The following is a 22699-nucleotide window of genomic DNA, read 5'->3' as shown; positions in this document are numbered from 1 at the left end:
CTTTAAAGAAACTTTGTGAAGTGTTTTGAATTTGATGGAGCTATTTATAAAATTAATATTCCGCCGAACAAAGGACTTAGGAGCTACTGCTTTTTGTTTTGTTTTCATTTATTTATTTGTCGTCTTTAATAGTATTTTACATTTTTTTTTTTTTTTGCTTCATAAGTCTTTGATGACGTAAAATGAACTTTAACTACTTGGGAAGGAAAGACCACACTTTATTTCCTATCAAGGATGGAATAAATAGTTTATAGTTCAATCAACCCTTGGAAACATGTTAATTCATAACTTTCTATAACTCAAAACGTTTATATGGACATTGGTCATGGTAATTACGCTTACGCTTGCTATCTTATTGCGTCAAATTGACTACATCTACCAATCTGGACGTCAAAACCTGCTAAGTCAGTTGGTCTATGCTGAAACTCCGGAGTATAAATAATAGCCTATATGATATTTTGAAGTTAATACTCATCATTCTAGTTTAGCATTGAGGAACATTTCCACAGTGCGCCGAAGTCTAAAAAAACATTGGAAGGTCTTCTTAACCAGAACCAACACGAAATTGGATCTCTGATTTAACTTACTAAGTTTATTTTCCATATCATTTATATTCATTTGTCAAATGGAGCTTTAATCGAACCTCCTTTAACCTCTAATTAACTCTATGAAATCTCAAATAAAGTAAGTGAAATTGATTCATAGACCAGATGAACATCCGAAAGAAAATTAGAATAATAAGTGAATTTGGATAGACTGGCTCAGTATTTATAGACAGAGACACCTTTATACAAAACGTAATTTTGATAGATCTCCAAATGAGTTCCAAAAATGAGATCTTACCAAAATTTAGCACCCAAAACACTACTACTATCGTCCCAAAAAGAAACCCTAGAGAGAGAAAATCATTTAGTGTTACCTTCCTCACTTGCTTTACCTCTTGTGGTGAAACCTCACCTTAAGTAAGAACTGCATCTTAACCTGCCCATACCATACAAACATGTAGTAATATTAGCAAACTCATAAAATCAAAATTTGATCAAACAAATATCGATTAGATTTTACAATCTTGATCTATCTTTTGGAAGCGATTTTGGGTTTTAGAACATTAGGGGAAAAATCGGCTATTAGTGGACTAACCTGAGCAGTATTATACACAATGTACTCGTTGTACATCAACTCGGATGCCCTAACTTTCGATGGTACTGGTTTCCCACAAGGGACAACGACTTCGTCCTTCCACTTTACGTACTCTGATTCCTGTGGTATTTTCTTTCCTAGTCCTTTAGTTGAGTGCTTCCCTTCCGGAGGTTTATCCATATACTGAAATGCATCATAATATGTTGATTAAACTTTCACATAAACTCTTTGCACCGAGTACTGAAGTATAACTGTTGTAAGTATACTTTACGTATTTGTCGGCAAACAATTATATCATATGTATGAGAAGGTTCATGGGTTGTAGACTTACCGAGGCTTTCTTGAGTTCATGAATCTCTCCCAAGGCTACTTCACTCAGAAGCATTAGACCAACTGGATTCTTTTTATCCGTAAAGCAATACTGGGCACTCTTACTCACCAGATCGGCAAAGTAAATCCCTTTCCCAAACTATTAACCAAAACAAAGAAAAGCTCATGTGAATTGTTGGTGAACACATACACACACACACACATATATATCGCAACTTGCGAAGAGAGATATATACCATATAACCAGTTGCTGGAGCTTCTGGGGGTGCTATTCTCAGTCCTTGACTGAGGATACCCACAAAGTTAGTCAAACGCGAACCTGTCGATCACAAAGTTAAGTTGTCCCTATTATTTTTTATTCTTGTGTAATCCAAAGAATATAACAGACTTTGCTGTTCATGATAACCTCCTATGCTGCAATTTAATCAAACATATTCACTTACCGTGCCAGAGGAGCATCTTGTTCTTAAGCTTCTCTCTATAAGGACCAAACTTGTCAACTTCCCCAGCTCGGTCAAGTGTAAAAACATCTTCAAGCTCAAGACTCCAATCCTGGGAATCCACCACAAACTCATTAGGAAAACTTAGGTTGGAAACTAAATTGTATCTAATCGAACCAGTATAGGATATATTAACCCACCGAGTGTGTAGGAGCATGAGTCACTTGGAGATACTTTTCGACCAATTTATAATCCTCACTGTCATGAGGTAGTGGTAGAATGTCACAGTGGAGTTTGTTATACTTCTCATCAAAGGACTCGTCGTCATCACCATCAAAACCAACTAGTCTGGAAGCTATTTCAATGTCCTGAAGAGCTTCTAACATTTTCACCTAAAATGGAGCATATTGATCAAATTGATTTTGAAGCGAAGTTTGTAATTGTCATATTCATTAATGCGTACTAGTATCTTGATTAGTGATAATTATTATTAAAAAGAACGAACACTGGAGAAGTTTAGTGAAGGAGGCTAAGGTAAGAAGATTCACATGTTCAAAATGCAGGAACTGGGGCAAGTGTAGAAGAGGAGACCAAGCCTGACTTACAGGAGATTATGGCAGTAAAAGTTTAAAACTACTCTAAATCGGTTCAAAAAATCATTTTAAACTTGTGCTATAAAGTGATGTAGGACAGAAATGGGAAAATGGAATTGAAGAAGAAAAACTTGATTATATTATAGACAAGCACTAGCATCACACTAGTACAAGCTAGGAATCACTCCTAGAGCCCTTAGGCATCACACCTTTGGGGTATTTGCATCACACAAATACATATAGCTTGAATAGCTGCTGGAAAACTCTGCCTTTTCTCAAACAGCAGTAATACAGGCCTTATATAGGCATAAAACCCACCCTTGACATCTTTACTTCTAGACTTTTGAACTTCTAAACTCCTAGGACACTAAAAGACATTATAAAGGACATTTAAGACATGAAAGAGACACAAAAAGACATTAAAGGTACTTAACCGTCCTAATTAATACTTAGAAACTAGTGGAATTTCCACAAAGACATGTGGATCAGGCCCACATTATTTAAGGTCCTAAGTGGGCCATTCATGTAAGACACGACAAATAAGAATTTGGGCTTTGCAATCCTTCTTTTGACGTCTCCCATATGCCTTAAACAGTTGTTGCCCTTCATCTCTATCATCAAGGGGAAAAGAATGTGAAGAATGACGAACACAGGTAAGACCTCAAGGTTACCAATGATTTATCTAAGGATATTTCTTTATCTGACGGAACTTTTGTCACGGGCAAAAATGGATAAGTTTCAATACAGATCTCAAAACTATAAGCATTTCGAAGAAGAAGTACTACCAGCATATTAATTATCGCAAATCACATTCACAACACATAAAACTATAGAAGTATAAATTAGTATTGCAGGTTGGAGACATTGTGAATGAATGACAAAGAACATACCTTTGACTTAAAATCTTCTTCGCCTCTTATCACATATGGATGAACTGAAGGAATTACAGTAAAAAAGCGATTGCTTGCATCTATAAGCAAGCTCTCTTTAATGGCAGTGTCATTATTGCTGGTTAATAGATTTTGTATCTCTGTTAACGCCTCAAAGCCTGGGAACAAAAAGGAAAAACGATAGTAGACTTTTAGCAATACACATATTAGTTTGAATAATTGCATCAAAATAAACACATTCTCCATAAACAAATAGGATACTTGGATTTCAATAAAATCATATGAAGGAAATCTAAAAGAGACATACCCTTCTGGATGTTACTTTTGCTCAGCTTCCCAAGAGGCATTTCTGACATATTTATCTCGAATTCCATCATGGCTTTTCTGTTTAGATAAAACTATCTTTTATGCATTCCGTATAACAAATTAACAATAAATTGGAAGAAATACATAACATGGAACAAGAATATTGCATACCTGTATGTGTCTATGTTAAAGAGCATCTTCATCAATTCAATGACTGGCGGAGCAAGAAGGCTCTTTGTATCATCAAGATTTTTCTTTTTCGACAATTGTTTATTAACTCCATAATCCTACAAGTCCAAATGTCCAATACTAAGTTTTCAAGAACAGAGAGATATTGCATATTTCTCAAATAATCACAAAAGAAAAGACAAGACAAGACAAGAAAAAAGCTTATACAATGTCGAGTGGGAAAAATCTTCCAGGTTGCTTCTGAAAATTATCCTTCTTTTCCCATGATTCCCATGAATTTCCTGTTTTCTCGAGGAACAAACGCTTGAACTCATGTACCGCATCAGATTTTGACATCTCTTCCACTTTCTTTCCACCAATCTTATCATTTCCAACACGGCCCCACTTACGGAATACATGACAGTCGGCTCCTTCATCGTCTTGGATGACTTGAAGAATATAGTAACTTCATATAACAGAATATGACGTGGTTAGAAGTGATATATGAAACCAAGGATGCAAAGTTCAACCAACTAATATAGGACTTTGAAGCTAATCCACCTGTTAATGCCAGTGGATAGATCAGACATATTTAAGGTTGTATTATAAATGCTACTCCCATCCTCAAGAATGTGACCCGAATCTTGCAAACCAGAAGATTCATGGACAGCACTTCTCCCCTTGACTTTTACAGTGACCATACTTTTTGAACCCTCACCAATAGCTTCAATTTTATAATGACCAACTGGAAGTCTCTTCTTCATATTAATACAGTCAACCAGATAACTCTCCCTCACAATAGGTACTTTAAATCTCCTGCGAAGATATTATAAAGGGTCTTAGTTGTCAGAAACCTTCAGTTCACTAATAGGAAAAAAGCATATTGACTTGTTAAACTTAAACTTTACTTCGCTTTTCTTATCTCAGGATTGTGATCGTCCGGCTCCCCATTCACAACCAAGCAGTTAGTATCTGCCACGAGACAAGACAAATTAACATAGAACATTCATAACCTTTTATGCTTCTTTTTGTGTAATTGGAGCAGCAACTATTGTAAAGCTCACTTTGGTCAAGGATAACATGTATTTCTTTCCACTGGGGAGACTAGGGTTGGAATCTTATTGTTTCCAAAAAAAGAACATCCCACATGTAGTTTCAGCCTTTCAGGACATTGGAAGAGGACAATTTTATACAGTTGAAGTGATATTTACCTTTCTTTATCTTTGCATGAATCAGTCCACCAGTACCCTCAATTTTGCTCTTCCATTCCTCCTGCACAATGTTCTTGTTTAGTGATCTTTTGATAATAACTCCAAGTAAAGTGCATCAAGATTATGAAAGATACTATCAAAATGTATTTTCCACTTCTAGTATTACTTATTAGCTATGCAACATTTTATACTCCTTTGTTAGTATTTCTGCCTTATTTGATAATTGATACTCTAGACTTGGAGACTCTAGTCGAATTCTCCTCAGTTCAGTAGGTTATGTGAGATTATGTACGTACATCTGCATGAACGTGCATACAATTGGGTTAGGATCATAAAATTCAATCTAGATCACCGTGCTGACCTTTCCAAACTCGTTTCATTCGACACCTCGTATGGATATCGGTAACATAGGGTCCAAACAAGTTACAACGTCATGTTATATAGCTTACTAACAAATATATAAGTCTGCGAAGAAAATGATGAAAAGTTTAAAACTTTTCCACAACCCCATACCACGGAATCCTTGGGAACTCCAAGAAATGAGACTTTAAAACCTTCCAACGTTTCAGCTTTGGATGGAGATATTGCAGTAGAACCTTGATGTCCTGAAGGTTTGTTAGAAGATGGTGGAGGTAGAAGACGAACAGGTTTCTTCACCTTTTGAGATTTGAACCACTGTTGCAAAACATGCATTCTGATATCATTTAAATCTGTCACTATTTAAATTAGATATATGAACATTTTATGCTGGTGTTTGCATACCTTGCATAGATATTCGTTACTTGTTTCTTCTGGAATTTTCCACTTTCCCTTGAGACGCTCAGGTTCAGTAGTTGAGTAAGAGCACTTGCTCCATGCTGACAAATACCCATGGCAACGATATTCCCCTCCAGAATAATGCAAAGAACCAGTGCAAATAGGGCATTTACCCAGTGCTCCAAATAGCATTCCATCAGCACTTACACAAGAAACACGAGGATTAACAGAGAACGTCAGACTCAAATATGATTTCAAAGGAACTTCATAAAGGGACGTAACAGTTATTTTTTGACAATTTCCAAAACAAAGATTTTTATAATCTTTCCACAAAACCAGAAGTATATAATAACAATAATAAATTTGATTAATGACAATAGGTAGCTTCGTATCAAAATTCTAACAGCATTTGAACAAACAACAAACTTCAGCTCTTTCTCGATTTTTATTCTGTTTCCAGAAACTCCAAAAGAGAACTACAATTTCGATCAGATAAATCTACCAATGTGCAAGCATTGTTAACTAATACGAATGCTAATGAACAGACAATGTCAAGTAAACTCAGGGAGAGACTATAACAAATCATAAAACTTGTTTTAACGAGGAAACTTTACACCTTGTACTCTTGTAGGACCAAAATAAGATGCTTCTGGAAGTAAGACGATACCATACAAGTAACTTGTAAGGAAACTTATTTATAAAATGTAAATATGGAAGTGGTTGTGTGTAAATTAGAACAAGAACGTCGATTTTCAGGAGTGATGCACAGAGTAATAGTTAGAGAGATATACCAGCGTTCACGCAAATCAAACTCAGATCCTGATAAATCTTGATCGTTGGCTTCAAGCATCTCTCGAAGCTCTGATGTTTTAACATGCCTTTTAAGGTCGTCTTTTATGACCCACAATTCTTTAGATTGTAGCTCCAGTTTTTTCTCCAGATCAATAGCTTGCTTCCCCAATTTAACGTCATTTGGTTCAGCCTTTACCCCAAGCGACGTAACATCTTCAGCTTTAGGAACTTTTGATACTTGGTCACCACTTGCCCCCTTTTTACGTTTCGTTCCAACCTTGGAGGATTCTTCAACATTGTTTTCATCCTTCTGGTCCTCCGCTTTAGGAACTGAATAAGACATCCAAATCTTAATGATTTCTCCAAGGATCAGCCTCAGAATATAACCTATGATAGCCAAAACAGAAATTTCGTACCACTTTTGGTAGTGGAAGCACCCTTTTTAGCCAGAGCACGGATGGATTGCTGTTCTGAAACCGGAATATCATCCCAACCCGAAAACTTTTCCACTTGGGTAGAAGGAGATGATTCCAGGAAACAAGTAGCATGGTGCCACTGCACACCCCTGGCACCTGGTCCATCAGCTTTGGCTGATACACGAACCTAAGGAACAAAATGTGAAAGGAATATAATAAGAAAAGCATCATTCTGATTCCTCAATCACTGTTTAATTTTTTTATGGGTAAAATAAACTGGACACAAACAATGAGCAGTTCAAAAGATTCATCCAAGTGTGTCATACATCACATTAAATAAAACTGATAACTGATCGGGGAAATAACTTTAATGGAAGAAGTTCATGATTTGGATATCATTTCCTTTCGTCCAAGAGATTAAAGAGAAGAACTACGACAATACCCCATCTCTTTACAGTACTGGTTGTCAATGACTCAATGTAATGAACACCCAAAACCAATATCTGTCATTCCTTTCTACAATTAAGCTATGGTGAATTTCACACCCAAGCCAACAGAAAACGCATCATTATCATTACACAAACTCATATGAAGGGGTCAACAGTTGGTAGCCCAAGTGGTTCCAAGGTGTTGACATAAACTCCAGAAAGCCCTGGAGGTCCCAGGTTCGAATCCCAGAGAAGGTGGAATCTTTGGTTTATTTGAATTGAGATTATTAGGGTATAAATAATGTAGTTGGGCTTTAGGCCATTGTTTAGTTGGGCTATAGGCCCGGTTCTGTAGAGTTTGAGTGGGCGGTTATCGAGCTTATCACATCTTTGATGTATCAATGCCAAATGTAACGACATACGTTGATCGTAGTCAGACTTCCAAAAAAAAAACTCATATGAAGGAAGAAAAGAAAGTTTATATTAGAAAACTGAACCAACCTCTCCTTTCATAATCTTCTGGCTACAACGCCTACAAGTAGCACGAGAAGTTTGTGAGACTTCAACACCACATTCATTTGCTTCAACTGCGGAAGTATTTGAAGGTCCAACACCCTCTATGTACTTCCTTATCTTTTGCTGGTCTTCCCAACGAAGCAAATCTAATCCTTCAACATCTTCAGGGCTGAAAGTAAAATTAAAATATTAGAAATCAGTTCAAAGAGGGTGGAAGGCCAATTAGCTATGAAGTATATGCTACAATCGAAAGAAAACATACGCTTTGATCTGGTTTGCTTTCTTGAGTATGCAACTAGCGTGATTCCACATCTGGTAAAACAAATACAACCCAAATTTAACTTTTGATAGATGTTTTTTGAAGGATCAAGGAGAAGAACGAGTAAATACTATTTTTAAGATAGTAAAAGAACTACAAATAAAAGGTTTAGTTTCTCCAAATCTTCTAAAATGCATTACTCCCAAATCTTCTCAAATGCATTACTCCCAAATCTTCTCAAATGCATTTTTCCCAAATCTTCTCAAATGCATTACACCCAACTCTTCTCAAATGCATCACTCCCAAATCTTCTCGAATGCATTACTCCCAAATCTTCTCAAATGTCTCATACCTCAAGCTATCACAGACACAGAACCTACAGCTAGCAGGACACAGTTTTCGCTCTCATGGGAAATTCGGAAGGTACCTGTTTCTAAGTTGTGTTTCGCATTTGCTATTCTCGTTATTTTGTGTTTTTAATCGAGAAGTACTAATGTCAATCCATTTAACCTCAACTAACTTGTGAGAGTGCATTCGGGTCGCTCTTACGGAATAGCATTCTAAAGGAACCTACATCACAATCTATGGCCAACACCACCAAGATGACAAAATGTTCTCACTTTCGCAAAACTTGCTATCGATATACTCATTACCCGCCAAAACCAACACACTTCATCAATAAACACAAAACCAAATGGATTTGAAACTTCATCCTAGTAAAATAACCATTAGAGCTTCTTCATCATCAATCAAACTAGTTAACAAGCATATAATAGAATACATAACCCTACTAGCTTAGTACTATGAACTAAAAAGCATTCAATCAGTGAATGAAAAAAAAAAACCCACATTTCATCAAACAAAACAAAAGAAAAACCAAAATAGTACTAAAAGATATGAAAACATGAAGTAGTAGGGCTAGGGTTAAGAGAGAGAGAGAGAAAAAGGAGAGAAGTATACAGGCATTAAGCCATCAAATTGAGTAGCTTGAACCATTTTCCCTAATCTCAGTTTCTCTTTATCAATTGGGGTTTTGCAAGTTTTGCAAGATGACCTTGATGATTTCGCATATTCAGCCTTCCATGGCTTCTGTGGAGTCGCCATGCCTTCTTCAACTTTACCAACTCCTCGTCACTTTCTCTCTCTAGACTCTAGGTTGGAAAGGTTAATAACTTTTGTTAAGGTATCTTCTTCTTTCTCTGTCTTTCGCTGTTATTATTATCTCTCCCGTTAATCTTCCCGGCGTATTTTAATCATTTTTCCTTATCAGGGTGCTGCATGTAGGCTATTGTACGCTATTAGTTTACTACTCATACTACCTTTAGACGTGAAGTTAGATTTTGACACGTTTTTAATTTCTACAAATATAAATAGGCATCCCACCCTCTCTAGTCCCTCTCTACCTCAATTGGTTGTGCATCCATGAGTTTTAAAGGCGCCTTCTGTTTTTGTTAAGATAGAAACACCCAAGAAATTCACAAAAGAGTCTTCTCTCAAAAGAGACATTCATTTTTTATTTTCTGTTTAAAATCTAATCTACCAATATCAAAGGTATCTGAGCTATCTATTGGATATAACTCATATTCGGTTGACTCGCAAGTCCCATTGATTTCAACTGGAGCATATTGGAGTTGAATTTGATGAAATTGGGGCGAAATTTGATGTGTGTATTATTTGGAGTGCCTGGACCAAAAACAGTCAAATCAAATTACCAAATCAAGAAAAGTCCAAGCGTGCTTTTAACCAGAATGGCAGACGCTTTTAAAAATGTTCCCCCTTTTGAAGTACGGAGAGACGGTGGATTGAGTCTTAAAGAACGTCACAAGAATGCATCAAGATCTACATTATCAAAACAGTAAGATTTTTGCGAAAAAGAAAATTTTATCCTATAGATGAGCAGCGCTTCCTTGTTTTTTTTAGAATCAAGTGGTGTAAGGACGAAATCAATTCTTAGCAATCTTACCTTGTTCAAATCAAATTACCAAATAGTGAACGATTTAAGTTATTGGATTTCACATAGTGGGATAGATATTTCTTTGGTCGCATTTTTTTTTGTTGAACTTTGGTCGCATTTTCTTCGTGTGCCTAAAACACAGCCTGGTCTGTTGGCGTCCTGATGCAAAAAGAGTATACGTTTAGGATTAGGGTGCGTCTAATTTTTGGTAGCATAATACTATTTTAAGACTTTTTTTTTTTGATGAAAATACTTTTTAAGAATTTAAAAATCATTACATAACATTTATGCATCAAGAAAATACACCAACCTAAATGGGAAATTATATTTTATTTCATTAATTGATCGAAGTATGAAATGGTGTATATACGACACATCAAAGAAATTTATTCTGAGTTAAATATATTTGTCGATCTACATGGTGTACGAGTGTGTAGTTTGGGTAGGGCATCAAACTCACCATAGAATCATCATATTTTTACATTTCTTAAAAATAATTCCAAATTGAAAGTAAATTATTATTTCTTTTTTTTTTTTATGAAGAATTATTTCAATTGTGATGTAGACACCATATGCAAATTCTTGTGAAATTAGTTTTGAAAACCATGTAAAGACATTCATGCTGAGGATATTGATAAAAAAAGGATTAACAAATATACTTCAAAATTGAAAAAGAAGATTAAAAAAATCTAAACTAATAAGAAAGTTAGTTGGTAGCTAACTGACATTTGCTAACACACAAAAATGAAGATTAACAAAAATAAAGATTTCATGGAATAACCTAGTTAAGGAGCTGGTGAATGGGAGAAAGGAAGAAACAAAATGGGCATGAAAATTTATTAAAATGAAGGGGGTGGATAAGTAATATAAGCAAGTGCCTATTAGTTAAAGAACAAATTTCCATTTTGGCCACTTAAAAATGACTCACTCGCTATAATGACCTCGTTTACATTTTCTCTAAAATTAACAATTGTGATAGGATAGCCGACAAATTCAGTGTGACTTTTTCGTGGATCCTTATCCAACGGCTTGGATTCTTTATGTTTTCATCAAGAGAGAGAAAGTGGCATAAATCCAATGGTTGGATCGGGATTCATGTTGAAATGTGTCGATCATTTTTTTTTCTTCCTAAAACTACCTAAAAAGATCGAAAGGGGACTAAAACAGAAGTTGGTCATTTGTATGGGACCATTTTAGTCAATTAGGTATTTAGGTGTCCAAAACTAAAATTAACCTTAAAACTACCCCAGCAGAAACCTCCCCCCAAATTCAATCCTACCCCTTGTTTTGTTTAGAGAGGATAAATTTAAGGCCCAAAAAAGGAGCCCAAATATGAAATCCAACCCAATAGAGAATAATATCTAAAAAAAAACCCAAAAGGTGATGTTACCTTACTATATCCCAAAAGAAATACTTACCTCTTATGTCCCTCACACATTTCCCTCCCAAACGTACCTTTGTCTGTCATTGCGTCAGTCACCACATGCCACAACATCTCTCTCTTTCTCTCTCTAGTCTGAGTCGATTAGACTACTTTTCCTAAAAACGCGCTCTCTCTCTCTCTCTCTCTCTCTCTCTTTCTACAATTGATTAAACACTAAAACCCTAAATATCTCTCTTCATTCCAAACGTTTTTGGGCGTCTCTGTCTCTATCTCTCTCTCTATCTCGCTCACCGGCTATTAGATCTCTCAACCGAAGCGTTTCCGGCTACTGTCTCTCTCTATTAAACCTTCAAAAGCAACTTCATCTTCTCATCTCTCTCTCTATTTCGCTCTCTTTCAAGAAATCGGCTTCTTCTCTCTCTTCTTCGAGCACCATCAAACCCTAATTTCTGTTCGTCAGCGTTTAACAAAGGTACGACTCTGTTCTTGGTCAAAATCTTCTTCCTATCTCTGTTCTTGGTCAAGTTTTAGGGTTTTTGGTGGTGAAATGATGAGTTTGTTTTAACATTTTGGGTTATTTTCAAAAAATTAGGGTTTCGTTTCACACATTTAGTACTTTGATCTTGATTTTTGGGGTTTAACTTGCTCTTAAGTTGTTGTTCTTCGTGATCGTTGTCGACATTTTGGTTTGTGATAAACCATTTATGGATTTTGTTTTTGATTTCGGAAGCATGCATCTTCACATAAGGTAATTTTAGGGTTTGTGGTTCTTCATCAAGTTTTTAGGTTAGGTTTGCTGATGAAATTATGGGTTTGTTGTAACATTTTGTGTTATTTTCAAAAAATTAGGGTTTCGTTTCACACATTTAGTACTTTGATCTTGATTTTTGGGGTTTAACTTGCTATTAAGTTGTTGTTCTTCGTGATTGTTGTCGACATTTTGGTTTGTGATAAAACATTTATAGATTTTGTTTTTAATTTCGGAAGCATGCATCTTAACAGAAGGTAATTTTGGAGTTTATGGTTCTTCATAAAGTTTTTAGGTTAGGTTTGCTGATGAAATTATGGGTTTGTTATAACATTTTGTGTTATTTTCAAAAAATTAGGATTTCGTTTCACACATTTAGTACTTTGAGCTAGCCCTAGAAAGAGGGCTAGTGAAGAGCCAACCACAGCTGGGCCTAGCAAAAAAGACAAGAAAATGATGAATGTGACTTCATCACAGACAAAGGTATGATATTCTATACACATCTGTGAGAATGTCCTTTCATTATTGTTTGTGGTCTCGCATTTCGTATAATGTTTTGGCATAATTTCTAGTGTGTTGCCATTCTGTAAAATGTTGCTTAACTTGTTCCTACCCTTATTCCTAGGGTTCTGTGAAAAGTTATGAAAACCATTAGCATCAGCTTATTGTCTGTACACATTGCAAGATGATCCGCCATTTTTGGCATTGTTTTAGCATTTAGAGTAGTGTTCGAACATTTTGATGAATGCTTTAACACACAGATACGACTATGTTCTTCCTCAAAATCTTCTTCCCATCTCTGATCTTGGTCAAGTTTTAGGATTTTTTGTGGTGAAATTATGAGTTTGTTTTGACATTTTGGGTTGTTTTCAAAAAAATTAGGGTTTCGTTTCACACCTTTAGTACTTTGATTCTGATTTTTGGGGTTTAACTTGCTCTTAAGTTGTTGTTCTTCGTGATTACTGAAAACATTTTGGTTTGTGATAAAACATTTATGGATTTTGTTTTTGATTTCGGAATCATGCATCTTCACAGAAGGTAATTTTGGGGTTTATGGTTCTTCATCAAGTTTTTAGGTTCGGTTTGTTGATGAAATTATGAGTTTCTTGTTACAGTTTGGGTTGTGATTAGCAGATTAGGTTTCTGAAATGAATGGTTTGTTTTAGAATTCTAGGTTCTGTTAAAGAAATTAGGGTTATGTTGAGACATTTTGGGTTCTGTTCTTGGTAAATATTGGAGACATTTTATTTTTTTTATAAAAAATTTGGTTGGGTGTTGATGCATTTAGTGGTTTTTACCCATGAAACTTGATATGATGTAACATTTTGGGTTGTGTAGAAATATTTTTGGTTTGTTTCAAACATGTGGGGGTATCTTACAAACATTTCAATTTGTGCAGAAAACATATAAAAGGTAGTGAAGAGCCAACCACCGCTGGGCCTAGTAAAAAAGGCAAGAAAATGATGAATGTGACATTATCACAGACAAAGGTAATATATTCTTTAAATATTTCAAACCATTTTTAAGCATTTTACATAATTTCGAGACATTTTGGAGTTTGTCCTCTCAGTATTGTTTGTGGTCTCGCATTTCGTATAATGTTTTGGCTTAATTGCTAGTGTGTTGTCATTCTGTAAAATATTGCTTCACTTATTCCTACTCTTATTCCTAGGGTTTTGTGAAAAGTTCTGAAAACCATTGGCATCAGCTTACAATGTTGTAGCATTTGTAGTCGTGTTGGAAGCATCTATTACTGTGTGTTTGAAGCATCTATTACAATGTTCTGAAAACCATTGGCATCTATTACTGTGTGTTTGAAGCATCGATCTGCGACATCCAAATCGAAAGAGCAGATGGTGGAGGCTCAACGTACAGAGTCAAGGGAGCAAAAGAAGAAAAATTATTTAAATTACAAATGTAATTTGAAAGCAGTTCACAAGGTAGCAAGGGACAATTTGGAAGCATTTGTAGTCCAGTTTTTGCTCTCTGGAATGTTGATGAAATGAATGGGTTGTTTTAATAATTTGGGTTGTGTTCCAGAAATTGGGGTTATGTTATGTTGAGACATTTAGTACTTTGTTTATGATTTTTGGGAGTTTTACTTGATTATTACAGTGATGTTATTGGTCAATGAGGCAGACAATTTGGTTTATGTTTTAACATTTAGTGGGGTGTTGATGGATTTTGTGGTTTTAATGAGTAAAAATTGATATGTTTTTGATATTTTGAGTTGTGTATAAATATTTTGTGCAAAACATTTAAAAAAGAGAAGCAGCGGCAGCAAGACAATAGGCTGTACAAAGAGCTAGCTCTAGAAAGAGGGCTTGTGAAGAGACAACAACTGCAGGGCCTATAAAAAAAGGCAAAAAAATATCAAAGGTGACTGAATCATAGACCAAGGCAAGATGCATTCCTAAACATTTTGCATAATGTTTAAGAATGCATACGAAATGACATAAGGTTCTGTGAAAAAAGATAAAATTTGGGGAAAACAGTGACATCAGATTTTTGAAATGTCCTCTCATTATTGATTGTGGTCTAGCATTAAGTATAATGTTGTCGCATTATTGGTAGTGTCCCCACAATTTGCAAAATGATCTCGCATAGTTGACAGTGTTCTAGCATTGTAAATAATGTGAAAACAATGATCTCGACAATTGCAGAAATTGTTCCTCGAGCATTATGTATAATGTAGCATGCAAGTTACCTAATCTTCATCCATTTCAGAATATATTCGGAAATGTTACACAACGACGGAGTATGTCCGTTTCAAAATCAAAAGTTCTCTCATCAGCGAAGAAGTGTAGGTATTTTAAATTGAATTCTGCTTTGCAATTTAACAAATGTTTGGACACTGCTTAAAATGCTTAGAAAACGTTAGACTGATCTGAACATCTTTAATACAAAATTGTGGTGAACATTTTTCAAAATGTTCACACATCCTTTAAAATGTTAATACAAATTGTAAAGTGTTTTTAATAAAACGAGAACCAGTTGCTACTGTTAACATAACTGTACGGAATAGTGTTAACACATCCCGTAAAATGTTTAGACAAACTGTAAAGTGTTGCTTACAAAACGAGAAGTGGTTGCTAATATTAACAAATCTGTACGGAACAACAATGAAAACACCATGAAAATACCCTAAAACCAAGAACAACCTCACCAATGGAGCTTCAAATAAGTAGATCTACAAATCTATATATTTAACTCTCTACAAAACTATGAAAACACCATGAAAACATCTCTCTAAAACCAGATTTGAAGTTTTTTTTAACCTCCATTAAAGAAGATGATGATTGAAGATAAAAGATGATGAAGGTTGCTCAAACGAAGAAGATGATGAAGGTCGCTCAAACGAAAAAGAGGATGAATGAAGATGATGATTGAAGATGATTGAAAATAAAGGAAGATAATGAATGTTCTTGAAGAGGGTTTAGGTTATTGTAGAGAGAGAAATCTGGAAAAAAAAATTTAGAGAGAGAAAGAGGTAATGAAGAGGGTTGAAGAATGATAACTGTAGAGAGATGAAGATGATGATTGAAGAAGATGATGATTGAAGAAGATGATGACTGTAGAGAGATGAAGATGATGATTGAAGAAGATGATGGTCGGTGAGGTTCGGTTTTAATATGGTAGAGAGAAAAAGTGAAAACAGATTATGGAGAGAGAAAGATATTTGATTTCTGGTAGAGAGATATTTTGGAGAGAAAAAGATATGATTTCTTATAAAGGGGGAGAGTTGTTGGATATATATAGGAGGGCAAAAGAGGGGTTAGAAGAAAATATTAGGTCTTAGAGATACGAGTTGGGTCCGGATTGAGCATAGGGATGTGTATCTGAGTTTGATTTGAGATATTAATTGATTTTTGGGTTTTGAGTGGGTTAATAATCCCTATTGGATTTTTTTTGTATTTGGGCCCAAAATTTGGGCTTTTCATCAAAAAATTCTTTATAATAACCACATGACAACCTCCATCAAAAAAATAATAACCACATGACAAGACCATTTCTTCATATTCTTTCCTTTTTTTTTTTTAATTTCATCAAAAAAAAAAATATTCTTTCATTTTTGCAATTACTTTTTTCCATATGTCACCTACCGCCGTCTGTCAGAATTAAGTATATATTTGACCAAGCTTCATGTATATAATTGGTTTCATGTCATTTTCTACCAATAACATTTTTCTTTTAAAGTCTACTATAATAGCTTTTGGAAATCATCACATAAACATATTTGAATTATCTCAATCCATTTCTATCAAATGCTAGGGAACCGAAAAAATTAGGCCAACTCTGGTCCAAGTCATGTGACTTGATGTCATATTGTCATACTTCAGACGATTTTGATGCACTGAACCGCGAATCACGACAAGTCACATTGGGTTTCTGCCTGGTCTTTCTTGTTCCCTAGCATTACTCTTCTACCATATATAATAGCTTTCGCATTGTCAAATCCTTTCGGACCCATCTGAAAAATTTATATCTCAGTTCGTTACCCGCATTTCTACTATAGGCACTTCTTCCCACACCGAGGGGGAAACTATATCAAAATTTTGGCTTGGGTTTTAAAGTTTTATACTAAGACGTACAGCTGCTTGATTTTTAGACATCTTCAAAAATTAGCAATGAATCATTCCTCTTGATAACATTTCTCAAATTCAATAAACTCAAACAAATTTCAATTTTGAAAGAATATGTAAATTAAACAGAACCATTATTATTGCTTGTTACTTATTCTTGGTTTTCTGATGATTCTGTCAGACCGTTTACAGAAAGGGCTCTGAATCTGAATCAACAACGAGATTTGGTATCAAAGTGATAATTTGAAGTCTTTAAGTATTCGAAAACGCGAGAGTTCAGTTCATCTGCTAAAAAGATAATAAGTAGCAGTAGAACCTTGTCTATGATATGGATTTTTGCTGTTTGGCCTTCTCAAATTCCAGTCTCCGTAACGTCGATGAACTCACTTTTTCGCCTGTTGATTCTTCAGAGAGAAGATCCACCACTTCTACCTACATTATGAGATCCTTTAGGTACGAATATTTCCGCTTCAAAATCAAGTGAATTTGATACGAGTGATAACCAAAATACAGTAGAATAAGTGAAAGAATTAAGACCTGCAATTGGGATAGACCTTTCTCAGCTCTTTTCTTGTTAACTGATAACCCACCCGGCAAGGTCTCCTTACTGCAACAGAAGAAAATCAATCAGATATATCACGACCAATGTGAACTGATAACCCCACACTCGATTAGTTGATAAGAAAAACCAGAAGCTAGACCAACTCACCAACCCAGCCTTTACTTAGATACTAACATCGAATTTGAACGATAATACCAAGATCTTAGTTGGGACAAACCTGACTATAATAGCATCCAAATTTTCATCGATAACGGAAGGGCCATAAGGATCTGTTATTGGCTCCACTTGAACTATCAACTCTGGCTTTATTGACTGAGATTTTTTTTATACAAAATTGAAAGAAATATTAGTACAAGTTTAAGGGCTTTAGCATCAATATGTATTGATGAGAATAAAACGATAAATCACAACCAATTCATTAGATGTTAAAGTAAAAGACATAGAAGGTTCAAAGCTTAAAACAAACATGAGGAATGGGTAATTATGTTGTTCTTCGTTTATGGACTATATTATTATGAATGTGTACTTGAGTGATAACGATTCAAATTGATAAACAACATGAGTTCTTGATTGGTTATTTATTGAAAAACATACAACTGTGTTCCCGACCTCAAGGTTAAGGGTTCGGGGCATTCTGGTTTTAAACCCCCTTAAAAAGTCTACTGACCTAACAAAACTTACGAACAACGTCTAAGTCGTTTTTTTTACTCGTTGCATTCTTAAACTTATATCGGTCGAACCGCCACCAACTCTCCATATATTATGAGTACCATACAACCACAGGGACTAACTTGAATTTTTTAGTTTCTTACTAATAACGTTTAATGCCGATGTTCGTTCATTTAAAGCAAACACATTAAGGGTATTTTTCATCAAAGAACTTCAAATATTCAAGTATGGTAATTGGTAAGTGACAAAAGTAGGTAGATACCTTAATATAGTCATGAACATTTTGCATTCTTTTCTCAATGGGTTCAATTAGTTCAGCAAACTGCAAAACCAGAACAAAGGACAAGTTTCAACTCAACCTTATGATATACCCCATTAAACTCAATTGAAGAAGATAAAGTTGTTCCCTTTTTCATTTATAACCCAAACTACTCCATACTATCAATTTGCCCACCATTTAAAGGACTAAAGCTAGTAATTACCCTAAAACTAACATATAGTTTCTAAACTCACCAAACCCTTAAAAGTAATCTGTAGTTCATCCAATGTTGAATAAAATTGGAAATCTCCAAAATTGGTGAGTTGAGAAAATGTTTTAACCTAACCCCACTTATAGCATAACTAAAATTGAACTCCAGGGATAAGAGAGAGAGATCACAAAACCTGTTTCTTACTCAACATAGGACCATCACAAACACCAATCACAATTCGATTTCTGGCCAATTCAGCTGCTGCCTGTAGAAATTTAAACAAACCCTAAAATCCCAGTATGAAGAAGTTGAATGTGAAAGAGGAAAAATTCAATCTTGAGAGAAGAGAGAGAGAGAGAGAGAGAGAGAGAGAGAGAGAGAGAGGAACCTTGAGAAAGAGGTGATGACCGGGGTGCAATCGATCGAAAGTACCACCAAGAACAACCGATGGATATGAAGAAGGAATTAGGGTTTTAGGTTCTTGAGTTTGAGGGTGGTCATCCATCTCCATCTAAGTCAGAATAAGAAGAGAGAAGAAATGGCGGGGACTCTAGTTAGTTAGTAATCATCCGCCCCTCTCTCTTTTATCTAGCAACAACAAAGGTTGATGAATTGAGGAAAATCAACTACCCAACCACCCTAAATGCTTCCCACATTTTTATTTATGAAAAAGTATATTCAATCCACCCTAAATGTTCTACAGTTTATAACGGTCATAGTTACGTTTTGTGAAACGTTAGTAGTTCATGACAAACAAAAAGTGGGTCTGGTGGACATCTAGTGTACTTACTTGCTTTCCCATGTCGAATGGGATGTATTTGTATTTAATCATGTGTAAGATCTGGCGTTTCATCGTGAGAACAAACAGAACAATCCAGTAGCAGAGAAGTATGGGCCAGAATACAGGGACATCAAACAGTGAGAAGAATGTCATCAGAAATGCTACACAAAATGCCTTTGTGAAGGAGTACCTGAAAAATTAGAGACGACATGACTTGGTTATATTCTAAATTGTACATCATTCAGTTTTATATCTGGAACTGCAAGTGCTTTGGTTGTTTCCAACGAAGACGAACTACTGACAAGTGACAACAATAAAATACAACATGATTTGGATAGGATAAAGTATATGAAACAAACAACTTTACCAATTATTACCTAATAGTTAAATGAAATCCCTATACCAATCAAAAAGATTGTTAGTCGAAATACTAATTCAGAGTTATCATAGTGTGCGAGGATAGTTTCACCCATACACAAGAGGCAATTGGCCTAGTGAATCTGAAGTTAATATCAAGTACCACAGAGAAAACAGCATGTCATATTGGTTTTAATGGAAGCAAATTTTACACACTAAGAGTTTTGGCATTTCATTGGCCGTCTCGAAATATCATTTCTAGTTTCGTTAGATCCTAAATGTCTTACAAGTGCGAATATCATATGTATCTTTGCACACTCCTCTTGTAAGGAGCATCATGCTTGAGCAGGTTACAGTTACAACACTAATGGATTCATAACATTTTATATCGAACCCTAGAAAAGAGGTTTTGATACAAGTCCTCATGTTCCGACAGTTCTGCTTCAGCTAATCGCACGATTACCGGTACGTGCGAGTACTCACACATGGGCAACCTATTACTTGTAAAGTCTACTCACTTCTGATTCAGAATCTCTGAACTATCTATAGGCTTTCCAACATAAAAGTTGAACTCCTACATAAACGCATAACTTTGTGATCAATTCCAAACCATCAAACTTCTTCCAAGTGAAATATGAACTACATCTAGGATGACCCAAGTTGAGGGTCTTGTAATTAAGCGAACATAACAACATGTCTTGAACCATCATTGTTTTTTTCCTTTTAACCACTAGTTGCTTATTTACCGTTACCATTTTAATTTATAGAACGATAAAAATAGTGATTAGTTGCTTACATAAAAAGAATCATGAAAAAAGTCAACCCAATTATCAGAATAACACTAGAAATCCAAGTAAAATATAATCTAAATGATACACATTTACACGAATTTATGTAGATCTTGTATAAAAGAAATTTACCAGAACTTAAACTCGGGTAGGCGGCGAATGAAAGGTTTGAACTCATCAGAACCTTTAGTAGGCAATGAAGGTCCATCAGTAACCTCAAGCTCTGGATCAACCTTAGGTGACAAAAACCCAATCAATAGATTATATGAGATGATATAAAACCCTTGGATATAATAAACACGTAAAATGTAAATTAAAGCAGCAATTAGGGTTCCTATCCATCTCTGAACTGGATGTGGAGTAGATCTATCTAAATAATACTGAAACTTTCTTGAAAATTCATTCCTCCATTTAGCCAAAGGCGCCATAACTGAAGGACCACCATCATTATCTACTGGGGCAATTACTGAAACCCCCACCTTTTCATAATGCAGATTACTGAAACCCCCACCTTTCATTTATAATTACAAAAACCCCCACCTTTTTGAAAATTCTGTTAGATTTAACTTTATACTTTTAAATATTACTTTGTTACCCCTCTTACTAAAAACCCCCACCTTTTCATAATAAACTTACTAAAACCCCCACCTTTCTAATACACTTACTGAAACCCCCACCTTTTCTAAACAAACTTGGACTCTTACTGAAACCCCCACCTTTTCTAATACACTTACTGAAACCCCCACCTTTTGACCACTTTTTGACCACTTTTTGACTGCTTTTTGCTCCTTTTTATGCAATTTTTTTTCTATTTAAACCCAAGTTTGAGACCACCATATAAACTTCACCCCTTCCATCAACAAGTTTTACTTTAGTTATTTAATGGCTTCTTCAAGTTCATCAAATGTGTATCAAAATGCAAGATCACAACAAGAGGTAGTTTTTTTACTTTAGTTCTTTTGATTGATTTATATAATTACTGATTTTTCCATATTCACTATGTTTAGGTTATTTGTCAAATTTGCATGAGGATACTAGCTATAAAGGGTATAGATAGGTAACATTAGCATCATAACCAAAGATTAAACTTACAATATGCAGTTTACTCAATAATGGTACCTAATTCAGAACACACGATCTTAACAAAAAAAAAGTTCAGAACACATGAATCTTATATATCAACAGGAATCATACGAATTCAAATACTCTAACAGTACATCCGTATGGAGTTCTAGTACGGGTATAAATTATGTGATAGTATAAAATTAAAATGTGAGACCAGAACAAACTAACTGGACTGTTTCCACAAAACTGAAGCTACAAAATCACTTAAACTGATAGTATAATATTAAAATGTGTGATCACACCATTAAGTGATCACACCATTGAAGCTACAAAATCACTTAAACTGATCACACCATTAAGCTACAAAATCACTTAAACTGATCGCACCATTGAAGCTACAAAATCACTTAAACTGATCACACCATTAAGTCTAAATAACAGATTACAAAACCTAATACGAGCTAAGCCTGCTAAATCTACAAGACTACCAACTAAAACTACCTTAATTGATTACATGGGGTCGAACCCAAAAACCTCCCTTACAGGAGGGAAACCACACAATGACACAACTACAACTAATCTAACTTCATTAAAACTACCTTAATTTTAATTTTCATATATTAAACCCTAATTTCATAAATTAAACCCTAATTTCAGTAATTGTCCCAACCCTAATTTCATACATTAAACCCTAACTTCAAAAACACATCAATATCAAACTAATTACCTTACCCTAGCTCATAATACACATCAATTCAGGGGGGTTTCAGTAGTTTTGAATAGATTACAAGAGAGAGAGAGAGAGAGCACCTGATCGTTTGAGATTAACTCGGTTTGAATGGATTAACTCGTTTGAGATTAACTCGTTTTTTGTTAGGATGGAGAACATACAGTGGGTTAGCCAACGAGATTCATACTTCGAGCCACCAAAATCCCCAATTTGCTGCTCGGTTTTTGCTAAAAAAAATCTCCAATTTGCTGCTCGGTTTTTGCTCCCAAAAATCCCCAATTTGCTCGGTGGTAAAGAATGGGGTTTCGTTTTGCTGAGAGGGAAGATAGAGTCGGTTATTAGCACCCCCCATTTTTTGCTCGA

At 35.2% G+C, this 22699-nt stretch overlaps 2 protein-coding genes across 9 annotated transcripts; both read right to left on the bottom strand.

The window, feature by feature from the left end:
* Positions 1 to 722: 722 nt before the first annotated feature.
* Positions 723 to 9613, bottom strand: PARP1 (poly(ADP-ribose) polymerase 2). Of its 3 annotated transcripts, none has more exons than XM_086656818.1 (20): positions 9206 to 9613; positions 8249 to 8298; positions 7972 to 8155; positions 7043 to 7229; positions 6626 to 6956; positions 5841 to 6036; positions 5592 to 5753; positions 5079 to 5139; positions 4776 to 4839; positions 4429 to 4683; positions 4096 to 4333; positions 3871 to 3986; positions 3701 to 3777; positions 3394 to 3551; positions 2111 to 2302; positions 1914 to 2022; positions 1707 to 1789; positions 1472 to 1609; positions 1141 to 1323; positions 723 to 981 (listed from the first exon to the last, which is right to left on the bottom strand). In XM_086656818.1, the coding sequence occupies exons 1-20, from the start codon at positions 9347 to 9349 to the stop codon at positions 934 to 936; spliced, it is 2976 nt and encodes a 991-aa protein (XP_086512944.1). In that variant the 5' UTR covers positions 9350 to 9613; the 3' UTR covers positions 723 to 933. The 3 variants fall into 3 exon arrangements, with proteins under 3 accessions (XP_086512944.1, XP_086512945.1, XP_086512946.1); XM_086656819.1 differs by having other exon boundaries at positions 9300 to 9584; XM_086656820.1 differs by having other exon boundaries at positions 8249 to 8444; positions 8571 to 9467.
* A 7418-nt stretch (positions 9614 to 17031) lies between these two features.
* On the bottom strand, positions 17032 to 22627 carry LOC147570244 (protein RER1A-like). Of its 6 annotated transcripts, XM_086656815.1 has the most exons (10): positions 21923 to 22627; positions 21299 to 21660; positions 20674 to 21218; positions 19406 to 19586; positions 19004 to 19126; positions 18809 to 18880; positions 18408 to 18467; positions 17694 to 17788; positions 17452 to 17521; positions 17032 to 17346 (listed from the first exon to the last, which is right to left on the bottom strand). In XM_086656815.1, exons 3-10 carry the CDS (start codon positions 21057 to 21059, stop codon positions 17236 to 17238), a joined length of 1098 nt encoding a protein of 365 aa, XP_086512941.1. In that variant the 5' UTR covers positions 21060 to 21218; positions 21299 to 21660; positions 21923 to 22627; the 3' UTR covers positions 17032 to 17235. The 6 variants fall into 6 exon arrangements, with proteins under 6 accessions (XP_086512941.1, XP_086512938.1, XP_086512939.1 ...); XM_086656812.1 differs by having other exon boundaries at positions 21258 to 22627; XM_086656813.1 differs by having other exon boundaries at positions 21299 to 22627.
* Between the last annotated feature and the right edge of the window lie 72 nt (positions 22628 to 22699).

This window comes from Eschscholzia californica, unplaced genomic scaffold (assembly GCF_041429995.1).
Source record: "Eschscholzia californica isolate CP2 unplaced genomic scaffold, dmEscCali1.0.p SCAF_1, whole genome shotgun sequence".
Lineage (NCBI taxonomy): Eukaryota > Viridiplantae > Streptophyta > Magnoliopsida > Ranunculales > Papaveraceae > Eschscholzia > Eschscholzia californica.
Note: the sequence above shows the minus strand (reverse complement) of the source record. Positions and strands in the feature narration are given on the sequence as shown.